Source organism: Excalfactoria chinensis, chromosome 2, assembly GCF_039878825.1.
Source record: "Excalfactoria chinensis isolate bCotChi1 chromosome 2, bCotChi1.hap2, whole genome shotgun sequence".
In the NCBI taxonomy this organism is placed as follows: domain Eukaryota; kingdom Metazoa; phylum Chordata; class Aves; order Galliformes; family Phasianidae; genus Excalfactoria; species Excalfactoria chinensis.
In genome coordinates this window covers 92,634,981-92,647,403 of record NC_092826.1, presented here as the reverse complement: position 1 = coordinate 92,647,403, position 12,423 = coordinate 92,634,981, and the positions used below count along the sequence as shown (strand labels likewise).

The 12,423-nt window shown below is 39.8% G+C and overlaps 1 protein-coding gene across 13 annotated transcripts in view; it reads left to right on the top strand.

Annotated features, from left to right (window-relative positions):
* HECW1 (HECT, C2 and WW domain containing E3 ubiquitin protein ligase 1) overlaps nt 1-10,786 on the top strand; it is a 233,504-nt gene extending 222,718 nt beyond the window's left edge. For all 13 annotated transcript variants that reach the window (XM_072330283.1, XM_072330275.1, XM_072330282.1 and 10 more), the window contains one exon: nt 8,285-10,786. In XM_072330283.1, coding sequence (XP_072186384.1) covers nt 8,285-8,396 — 112 coding nt within the window. In that variant the 3' untranslated portion in view covers nt 8,397-10,786. The remainder of the gene's footprint in view (nt 1-8,284) is intronic.
* Nucleotides 10,787-12,423: the final 1,637 nt, after the last annotated feature.

Below are 12,423 nucleotides of genomic sequence, written 5' to 3'. Positions count from 1 at the left end.
GAAGAAATCCACATATCCAAACCTTGCTGCCTTATTTTGATTCTGCATCAGGCCCAGACAAGCAGCTGTCAGCTGATTCTGTTCCTTTTGCTCCCAAAATACTAATAAAAATACTTGTGAAGTTACAGAGCCACGAAAGCCAGAATCTACTTATGCGTTTTGGCAAGAGACGTGGGTGTAATTCAGCTTCATTTGCTCTGATGATTCCACTTTTTCATCACAAGGAAGCTTAGTGGAGGAACTTCAAACTGTGTGGTGATCATACTCAATTTGTTACATCTAGCTCTGTCAACTAGGATCAAATGAGCTGTGATGTCATACAGTGTCTTAATGCTTTCCTATAGAGGAATCATCTTTATTTTTAAGAATGAAGGAACTGAGGCACCAAGAGGTGGCCTTACTTACAGCTACCACAGAGAGCTGTGGCACAGCTAGCAATAACACTGAGTTTTAAGTTCTCTTCATACCTGTGACCAGCAGTCATCCTTCCCCCAGAAATGAGACACCTTTTCTTGAGTGTCCTTGCAGTTGCCTTAGGCTGTGTCATTACAGAGTATGGGTCCACATCTCAGCACCTCTGAGATGAATTTGCTAAGTGAGTTTTTTACATAACATTTGCCCTTCTAAGGATGCTTTCTTCCTGCACTCGAAGACCCTCATTATCTATTCATATATAAATTATTATCTTGGAAACAAACTGGAAGCCAAAGCGAACACTGAAGTACCCAAACATGTTTTACAGATTACCTGCCTGCATTCAGAGTTTGCTCTGGTGACTCTCATCAGGCCAGAGTTGCCTAGAATCACAACAAGTCTTATGTAGGAAGGTTCCACACCACCTAGGTAGAGAGGCAATTTCAGAGAGTTCCTTGAGCTTTCAGCTGCAGTCCCAAGGAGACTAACCACTCTCATGGCACACTACAAAAAATTGTTCTCATAGACCTGCAGATAAATTCAGAGTCAATTAACTGTGGCTGTGACCCAGTTTTCTAGTTACTTGCCATCCATGTTGTTTACCTAGAGTCATACTGCTGAGAGGAAAAGTCCAAATCTGCTCATCATCCTAGTCCAAGTGTATGCATCTTTATGAAGACACACGGGGACACACAAGATCTGGACCAGGGCACCATGTCAGCAGAGGTTCTGAGCTGACATCTTACATGGACTCCCCACTAAAATCAGGAAAAGGGAAGGAAGTGTTTTTAAGGCATAATTTATCTCACTTTAAAACTGTCTTTTAAAATAAGTTGTTTTTATCACACTTGTGTTACATTCTGATTTATTTCCATTCACTATAAAGACCTTACTGACACTATAGAGAAAGCTAGAAAGCTAAGAGATTTAAAACTAAGATTTAAAAACAGATGGAATAATGTAAGGTCAGTGAGATGGTTTGTGTGCTCTGAGCTTCAGAAAGCATTTTGGAAAGCCTGAGAGCTACAACTTGCTATTCGTAGGCCTGATCTTCATTTTGCGGCATATATATGGTGTGGTTCCATGTAAGGGTTTTGGAATTGACCAGGGGCAATGCATCCTGTAGCCAGGCAGCAGCTGAAAGTCAGAGCCTGTGCAGTGTTTCTGCAAAGTGCTCTCTGCATTGCTTCCCACAGTGGGAAAGGAGCAATAGGGGAGGGTGGGAAGACCTTGGCACGTGCACAGAAAACACCTTGGGCTGGCCCATCAAGTTCTGAAAAAGTAATTGGCCTCTTTCTGCTCTGCTTAACTTTCTTTATGAACCTAGGCATTACTTATGACCTAGATCCAGTTAGCCCTGGGATATTCACATTAACAACTTCATGTTTGTCTACTAATCACTGAAAGAGGCCTCTTTTCCAGGTGAACGTTGTTAGCACCTTTTAGAAGTCTCAGAGCTCTGCATTCATTTTAGCCAGGGGAAAGAGAAACAACACTTGCTCATGGGGAATGAATATAGATTGATCATTGTGAATTATTACTTGTATTTTTATAAAATAATGGAGTGCTGCCAAGTATACACAGTGTTAAGAAATACATAAAACATGCAGGCTCGGAGACTCTCTAAATCTTAGGCAATCAAACAGATGTTATTTTAAACTTTATAAAAATGCCTGATTATGATTTGCTCATGTTTATTTGTATTTACTTACATATTTACTGAGGCTTAGAGGTTAAAAAAAAGTCATCTGTCATGTCATATCCTATGGGCCTTTGGCCTCTGTCATATAGTATGACTGTAAAAAACTTTAGCTGTTTTGATTATTCCCTTCTCCTTCTAACAATTCCTACAATTTTAAAGTGAGAGTTACATTGTAAGACATTTTTAAAGTCCTAGAACAGCTCTCTCATTCTTAGCAGTCATCAGTTTTGGTCATACGTGCGCTCAAATATGGACTGCACCTCTTAATTACTGTTCTTAGCCCCTGCTCAATAAATGCAATGCTGTGTAAGGAGTTAGAGAAGCTGGCACTGAGCTGATGCATTTGGCTTTTCTGCTGTCCATGTAGATGCTGGGTCACTGAGAATAGGCTGGTCTGGCCCTTGGGTTTTCTAATTTCTCTCAAAGTGTTAGATAACTTCTGACTGCGTCAGAAGAGTGTGCCAGGGGAGGTTCAGGTTGGATACTAGGAAAAATTGTTTCTCCAAAAAAGTGGTCAGATGCTGGAATGAGCTGCCCAGGAAGGTGGTTCCTCAAGGTGCTCAAGAAATGTTTACATGTTGTACAAAGGAATATGGTATAGTGGGGAAATACTAATGGCAAGTGGACGGTTGGACCAGATGATTTTGGAGATCTTTTCCAACCTTGGTGATTCTGTGATTCTGTGTGTCTCCTTGTTGGAATACAAAAAGGACTGTACAGAGCAGCAGCTGAGGAGCAAGATAAACAAAATGAGAACCAAGGACACCTCTAGAAGAAGAACAAACAGCTTGTGGCTCTGATAGGATAAGCGCCTGCATGAACAGTTGAAGAGTGTTTGTGGAATGTTCTGTTGACATGTAGGGGCGAATGGGAAAGCTAGGAAAAGAAAACTTGTGAAGGTATATAAGTGATGTGAGAACTTGTAATAAATGATTTGGATCGTTCACATCTGAGTCCGTGCATCAGACACAGCATCTTCTCACTTCTTCTCCAGAATGCTTAAGTAGTTAAGCAACTCTCCCTTACATCTTGTCCTTTTACTTGGACAAGGGAGCATGCAACTGCCATTTGCTTACAGTAAGTGTGATGTGATGACAGAACCAAAGACAGCCACACTGTTGCACTTGCAACAGCAATGTAGCAAACGCAGAAGAGATGCATGGTGCAGATTTCTAGAATGCATTATTTTTCAAAGAGTAACCACTAACAAGTAACATGCAGAATACCTCTTGAAAGCACTGTGGATAAAGAAGACTTTTTCAGCAAGGCTGTGAATCAAGTAACTCCATTCTAAATTTACTGGTGAACTTGTTCATCAGTACCAGTTTTCTGACATGAACCAGCTAATGGTGCTGCTATATACTCCTACAAGAATTAGATTATGCCAGTAGTTTATTTCTGAAGGATGTCTATACCAGGCACATTATTGCTGTCAATATTTATTTTAAGTTCATACATATAAGAAAGATTGCTCCAGAAATCCCAGATCTCCAGACAGTGGCCAACCCTAAGGCAGGTTCCAAGTATACTGTCAGATTCTGGCAGTCTGATTCTGTTGTTGTAAACTTGCATCATGGATTCTTCCAAACTAATGTAGAGTTTCAGATGAAATAGCACCGAGCAGGCAACAGGTTCAAGCCCTTGTTCTTCAAAGTTGTCTTTTACTCTCCCTATTTAATATGCAAAGGTTTATCCTGAAATAAAAGTTACATATTTTACTTCTTTAAAGGACTTGGATTCTCTGGCTGATTGAGTAGAATGGAGAATTCTTCCAGCTAGAGCTTTTTCTGAAGCATGGAGCTTCTTCTTTCCTGGGATAGGTTGAAGCTATAACCAGAATAGAAGGAAGTTCTGTGCACATGTACTGCTTGTGCACTCCTGTTATTGTAAGGGATTAAAGGAAGTAACAAAGAAAAAAAAATGCAAAATGCTTAAAACCTTATGCACATAATTTTATAGAGAGTATTCTTAAATGGAGAGAAACAGTGTAGCACTATGAACCATGAATGAGATTAAAGATGATAGAATCATAAAATTATTAAGGTTGGAAAAGACCTCTAAGATCACCTAGTCCAGCCATCCACTTACCACCAATATTGCCCATTAAACTATGTCCCTAAATACCACATCTACCCTTTCCTTAAACACCTCCACAGACACTGACTCTACCACATCTCTTGGAAACCTGTTTCAGTGCCTGACCACTCTTTTGGAGATGAAATTCTTCTTCATATCCAACCTGAACCTCCTCTGGTGCTACTTGAGGCCATTCTCTCTGGTCTTGTCACTAGTTACACAGGAGAAGAGGCTGACCCCCACCACAGACTCCTTTCAGGTAGCCGTAGAGAGCAAAAACGTCTCCCCTGAGCCTCCTCTTCTCCAGTATAAACAGTCACAGCTCTCTCAGCCACTCCTCATAAGACTTGTATTCCAGATCCTTCACTAGCTTCATTGCCTTTCTCTGGACATGCTCCAGGACCTCAGTGTCTTGTAGTGCGGGGCCCAGAACTGATCACAGTATTCAAGGTGCAGCCACACCAAAGCTGTGTACAGGGGGATGATAACCTCCCTGATCCTGCTGGCAATACTGTTATACAAGCCAGGATGTAATTGATCTTCTTGACTACCTGGGCATGCTGCTGGCTCATGTTCAGCTAAGTGTTGGACAATACCCCCAGGTCCCAGTGGCCTCTGCCCATCAATCCAGGCAGTCCAGGACCCTCTGTAGGGCATTCATATCCTCTGTCAGATCAGTAGTTTCCCACAACTTGGTGTCATCTGCAGACCTACTCAGAGTGCACTGAATTCCCTCATCCAGATGTCAATGGAGATATTAAATAGTATGAGCCCCAAAACTGACTTCTGGGGAACACTACTTGTGGCTGATTACTAGCTGGATTTAATTCCATTCACCACCACTCTCTGGGTCTTGCCATCCAGTTAGTTTTGTACCCAGCAAAGAGTGTACCTTTCTAAGCCATGGACTGCCACCTTCTCCAGGAGAATGCTGTAGGAGAGAGTATCAAAGGATTTGCTGAACTCTAGGCAATCACATCAACAGCTTTTCCCTCATCCACCAGGCTGGTCACCATGTCATAGAAGATGAGGTTGGTCAGGCAAGACCTGCCTTTCACAAACCCATGCTGGCTGGGCCTGATCCTCAGGTTGTTCCACACATGCCATGTGATTATCCTCAAGATTCTGTTTGATGACCTTCCCTGGTACTGTGGTCAGGCTGACAGGCCTGTAGCTCCCCAGATCCTTCTTATGACCCTTCTTATAGATGGGCAACTAGCAAGCCTCCAATCGTCTGGGACCCCTCCAGTTGACCGGGACCACTGATATATGGCAGAAAGCAGTTTGGCAGTCACATACACCAGCTCCCTCAGCACCCTTAGTTGGATCCCATCTGACCTCATGTACTTGTGACAGTCCAGGTGGAGTAGCAGGTCTTTAACTGTTTCCACCTGAATAGAGGGGATTTTATTCTGCTCCCCACTCTGGACTTCCTAGGAGGCTGAGAACCCTAATAACTGTCTGACTTTTAAAGACAGACATGAAGAAGGCATTGAGAACATCAGCCTTATCCTTGGTGGTCATGCTTCCCATGTGATCACTACAGTAAATCTTGTCGTAGGTGAGAGAATGGATTTTTTTTCTGAGTTTCACTAATTTAAGAATGACTGGAAGTCAACAGCTCTGCAAGACTGTTGCTTAAATGATATGAAATGAGGTGGATGTTGATCAGTCAAGATGAATGTCCACAAGAGAGTAAATGTCGGTGTAGCGATTGTGGCTATGTCCGCACCACACAGTAGAACACACGAAAACAATTCTGCTTTCACATTATCGTAGAGTCATAGAATGGTTGAAGCTGGAAGGGACTTCTGATAATCATCTAGTCCAGCTTCCTCACTCAAGTAGGGCCACCCAGAGCACATTACCCAGGACTGTTTCCAGATGGCTTTTGAAAATCTCCAGGGAAGGAAACTTTACAACCTCTCTAGGCATTTTGTGCCAGAGCTCAGTCACTCTCACAGGAAACATGTTTTCCCTCATGTTCAGTCAGAACTTCCTGTGTTTCAGGCAGTAAGTGACACCACTGGGCACTACTGTGAAGAGTCTGGCCCCATCCCTTCTATACTCTCCCTTCATATACTTACATACATAATGTGTAAGTCTCATACAGGCTTTGGTCTCGTACAGTGAAATGTGTTGTGGTTGAGTACCAGATGGCAATAACGCTTTAGGCTTAGGGAAGTTACATTGCATAGTCCACAGTTCCAAGCCTTCATGACTATGCTGCTTCCAGTTCTGGAGCCAGACAGCTGAGCACCTCAGGAACAGCCTTCTGAATGGCACTCTCTTGCCCATGGAAAACGCATCCATAATGGATTACAAGAATCCTTCAGTTAATTAACTCCAAGTAGTTAATAAGTATTGACAATGGACTGTAGAAACAACTTATGCTGCCAAAGATTGCAGAGATAAATAAACTGTGCAGGGCTACTCATGGACAACAGATGTGATCTACAACATTTGATTTCAAAGGATATATTAATGGCTTATGAATGTTCATTTTTCACTAGCTCTCTTGTGTTCCCAGTTGATTTATGCAAATTCTGTGTTTATTGTGTGCTCTCTCTGGGAACAAGCAGCTAACAAATCTTCATTTAAGAGGTAAAAAGGGGATGGTAAAAGCTCTCCTAATTGAAGTTGTGTGATGCAGTGAAGATTACATGCCTCTGGCAATTTTAATGAATCAGTGCTTGATAAAACTCTCCCCCTGAATCTGTAAGTCTCATGCCAGCCCATATACCAGCATCGTTGTTTTTCACGCTTTGTGGGTGGGCTAAGAGATGATTAGCAGATTTTTAAATAGTTTCTTTAATATAGCTTCTCTGCTTCTATTTTGAGAAAATAACATTGCAGTAAAGGTATTACACAGAAAACAGTAAAACAACTTCACAGCTTCTAAAAATACTAGGGATCAGAAACGTAGACATTATTAGATGCTGAAGCTGCATTTCCTTCTGTAGAGTTTTGTTGATTCACATTTATCAGAGGGAGCAAGAAGGAACAGAAGTATTTCTAGCATCATGTAAAACTCCCAGCAGACTGAAAAAAAAAAAAAAAAAAAAAAAAAAAAGAAAGAAGAAAATTTAATGAAAGTGTGCCTGCCTCATAGCCCAATTTGATGAACGAGCTCTATGTTTTTCTGTCAGCTGAAATGGATGAACCACTGGGGTAGGGACACTGTCATTGCTTCATATTGGAACCTCATGCAGTGCAATCAGCATTTGAGTCTAATTTGAGTCTTAATTTACTGCCACCAGTAAAGCTGCAGCAAGGTGGCAGCACGTGTGGAACCCATTCCATGGCTTCTTTTGAAGATGCTGCCAACTGGGGGTAATGACAGAACTGGGAAGAGAGAGTTCTCATGTTGGCAACTTGCACTGCTTTTGCCTTGTCTGCTACAAATAAATCACATTTAACAGCCAGGCTTGCACAGATATCTGACAGTTGACTTATAGGAACGTTGTTAGCAGCCTTTCTTTTCCAGTTAGCAGATCTCTGAATAGTTTTTCACCAGTCAGTTCTGCCTCATTATAAGCACATTCTGAATATTTCAGTATAGTGGATCATATTATGTCTGTCCACAGGCTCAAAACTTACTAGCTGCTCATGTTAGATGTACAGCTGAGTTGCATTTTATTTATTGATTTTTTTTTTTTTTTTTTGGGGGGGAACTCAAGGCAACTGAAGTGGTAGTGGAATTTTTTCTGCATCAGGGCCTAGATCCCAGCTCCTTAGTGACCTCTGACATTTTTCTACAGATACCTGCAATATTTAATGCAGGAATAGCAGAGAATGACATTACTTGATGATCTTTGAGGTCTTTTCCAAGCTGAGTAATTCTAAGATTCTATGATTACGTTTATACTTAGCTTGAGTCTTATATTTGAAATATTCATTTGTATGTGCACATGTATTTCAGTACCTCAGACTCTTGGGGAATTACAGTTTTACTTTAATAGTTACTATTTTTTTTTTTCTCAAGTGAACTTGAATGTCTTCAGTTTCAATAGGAATTTCTTTTCTCAATATTTGTTTCCTTTTGTATTTACTTGAATTAAACTTAACATGTAGCATATTTTCCTTCTACAGGGCACACACATGTTTCAACCGTTTGGATCTTCCACCTTACCCCTCATATTCTATGCTGTATGAAAAGCTGTTGACAGCTGTTGAAGAAACTAGTACCTTTGGACTTGAATGAGGGGGTTCAGGCAATTCTGGTGTTTTTCTGGCTATTGATGTCATCTGTCCAACATAATTTAATATTGGTTTCCCATGTTTTTCGTTTTAAAAATTAAATTAAAAAAGAATCAAGATTGACAAAGGCTGTGCATGAAGAACTGCCACCCTCCAAGATCTAAACTTCATGCTTTCATCCTGTTTCCTATGGACTGCTAGTCTGTATGCAATAGAAAAACAACTGTCTCAAGGTTTCTCTATATCTCTACATACCTCCATTAATAACAATGAAAATACAAATGCAAGTTACACTACACTTGATCAAATGTTATTAACTGTTTACTTCCAACTACATTGATTAAAAAATAAAAAAATAAAAAACCAAGCATTCCAAGCTTTTATATACCCACATTTTCTAAATCAATTTGCAGCCCATCTTACTTCTTAACAGTTGAATACAGTACGAGGAGCTGGTCAAATAAATTCTTCACCCATTCTTGTTTTATCTGTACATATTGTCCATCTCAGAGACACTAATGAACAGTACTTTTATATATGAACTCATATCAGTTGCATCAGCTGGAACTGGCCCAGATTCACAGTGCAGATAAGACCTTCGAATGCTTAAAAAACAACGATTGCTACAATTGTTCTTTGCCAGTACTGAAGAGAACCTGCACTTCAGAGATATTGAGAGGGGCATCTCTATTGTAATGTTTACCACATAAGAAGTACAAGTTTGTGCACACTAAAGGATATCTTATTATGTAGCATAAAGACCAGGCTCCTTTACCTTAGTATTGTATGCGGCAAGGAAAAGGGGAAATCAGATGAATGTTCTACTCTTGTGAATACCATTGGATTCTGTTTACCAGATCTTTGTTCTCTGATGTTTAAAATGCTCCTTTCCAAATGGGAAATACAGACGATTCTATCCCCTGTGTTAGAAGCCACTTATTGTCTGTCAGACTGGACTAATGTATGGTTGCTGGGGACAGGTTTTGGTTTTGTCATTTTTCTTTTCTTGTTCAGTGCAAATTTCCATAACCTTCAGAATGGTTGTAGACAGGAAGATTTAGTCTAGGATACATCAAATGAGAAGCTGCAGTGAATGGTGGTGCTAGTCAAGGATGAAGTGTACTGTAACTCTGTTATGGTTAAAATTTTGTTGTAGCTCCTCTTGGAGTCAGCCTAAGGGCCCTCCAGACATGTTAAGTATGGCCAAACTTAAGAGCAGTCTCTTATTACTTCAGACAGAACCCACTTCAAATTGGTGTACTTTGCATTCCAACTCTGAAACCAGGGAAGAAAAAGAAAACAGCAATAGGCTTGTTTTTGGAAGAATTTTGCTGAGGCTATTACAGGCAACATCGCTGCTCAGTTGTGTTCTACTTATTAATACTTGCTGACCTTGTTTTCCAAGACTGATCTCAAATTGAAAGTGTTTGTCTTCACTGGGAAAAGAAAATAAGTATAATTACTTCTGATGCTAAACATGTGAAAGGATACATGAAATAGGAAGTGAGAGTCTTGTGAAGGGTGAGTGAAGGTGAGTAGGAAGGTAACCTCATAGTATCTAGCAATTCACATGAAATACCACACTTCTTTGGGGGCTTGTAATAGTTGTGTGCTAGCTGTGCTCCAGAATAATTAAAATCAGATTACTTCAGTGTCTGACACATTCCCAGTTTTATCTCCAGACAAAAGAGCTGAACCCTGTTTTCTCACATAGTTTAATGGTGGCTACACAAACTCATCACACTTGAAAAACTGCATTCTTAGTTTCATGCCATTCTGCTTTGATTCTTATGTTAGTGGACACCTGCAAGGTGAGGGAAAAGTATGTTTCTAGACAGTAGGTTTTATTAGTGATATAGAAAATATTTGGGATACTTAAGTTGACCCATTCATTCTATTTCTGTAACATTTCTGCCTTGTTTATAGTAATTTATTGTCTGGCTTTTACTGAGATCTTATTTTAAAATAAATGTTATTAGTATTGAGTACAGTTGTGTAGGGATGCCTTAACTACGTCACCTTTCTTATACCAGACACCAGAAATTATGCCTGTTATTTCCACAGAACTCGAGCATCTACTGCACATGCCCAGCCCCACTGCAGAGTAAAGATGGAATCTTTTCTGAGAACATCTGTCACATGCATATGAACTACATAAGGGTGAGTCAAAGAATAAGAGACCGAACAAAATCTACCAGTGCATATTATTTCTGCCTCTTCGCCACTGAGCTCTGAAGTTCAGTGAATTCCTGATTTATTCCTGGTCATATTATTGTAACAAGTTTATCTGTGCTTTGTCAAACATTGGGCATCTTCCAACAATAGAAGAAAAGGCAGATAAGTATCCAATTGGTTTGGCAAAAGAGTACAGTGCATAAAGAGCTGTCTCATTGAGAAAGAAGTAAAAGTAAAAAAAAAAAAAAAAAAAAAAAAGTAAAAGAATAAAAAGTAAAAGAGTAAAAGAAGTAAAAAAAATAAATAAATAAAATAAAATAAAAATCTTTACATGCTGTATAGTTAGTTAATTTTTTTAAGTATTTAAAACTCTATTTTTTAAGATAAAGTGAAACTATTTTTTGTAGCATAATATATTTGTATTTCAGAGGCAGCATCAAAACCCACTGACTGAAAGAACAAAAGCTTTCTCCTGAAATTCTTCTTCACAACATATCCTGGCCCTCACCACACACTGAGATCTAAATGAGGTGCCATGCATCTCCATATTTGACAAATGCCATCTCAAGCAGCTTGTGTGCTTCTGCTGTAGAAAATATACAGCACAACATGCTACTTCCCATCAAAATTCTTAGTCCAAGCTTTCAAGTGCACAAGCTAGGAGTATTTTTAAAATTTTTTATTCGTAGGTGTTTGTGATTACATCAAAGTAACAAGATCATGCAAATTTCATTGCAGGATTTTGTTTGTTTGTTTGTTAGTAGTTCTTTGTTAGCTTTTATTTGTTTTAGTCTAAAGTCAGGCATGGAGGAAAGCAGACAAATATTTTCTAAAAGATAAACACCATGCTACTCTTGCATTTCTTTCAGATTCCATTTCTATCCATCTGTCTTCCCAAACACTGTACTACAGTATGTTTTCAAACACTGAGATCATCTCTGGGGTATTTGGATCTATACCTCACAGGGCATTTTTTCATTTATATCACAGCCTGAGTCTAGACGCAATCTGAAGAGGAAGACATGCACCTCAGTGCCCCTGTATGTTGGAGCGAGGGAGAGAATGGTGATAACAAGTGAGGGAAAGAAACCATCTTCTCTGCTCTGTTATTAAACCTGCCCATTACATAATAAATTTATTTTGCTTTATTACATATGCAAGGTATACAGCCTTCCTTGTTGATCTTATGATTCAAACGCTATTATTAGTATCTGTGCTCTCTTCCCAGGTCTGCATTTTCATTTGTAATATATGACTGTTAATTACAGAATTTCTGGTTTCAGTTTCTCATAGTATCATAGTATCATAGTATCGTGCGAGTTGGAAGGGACCTTAGAGATCATCGAGTCCAACTCCCGGGATTCGAGCCCTTCTATGTAGCAGAGCAGCATTTCTGCCACTTGCGCCACAGGGGGGATTCGAACCCCAGGCCTCTGGTGTTGCAAGCAGCACCTTATACCACTGCGCCACCGGAGGCACACACATAGGAAGGACTTTCAAATTTTGTATCAAGCAGACTTACTATGAAATACATGAGCAATGGGCATTCAAAAAATCTGTTCAGCTCCTTCACCTCAGTTCACTTTGCGCGTGGTGTTGGCTAGATTAAGATATGACAAAAACATCAGCAGATTTTAAAATGCAAACTAAAAGTGGAATAGGCAATCTGACAGCTTTTTTGAAATGCAATTTCTGACAGGAGGAACAGATGATTGTAGTTTGTACATTTGGGTTCAGAGGGTTTACTTTTCTCAAAGTGATTGTTGTGATGGTATTAATGGTAGAAGGAAGAAACCGAATATTGCTGTTGCTGAAATCCTGGTGCTACAGTTGCAGTACAGTAAGAGAATGAAAGT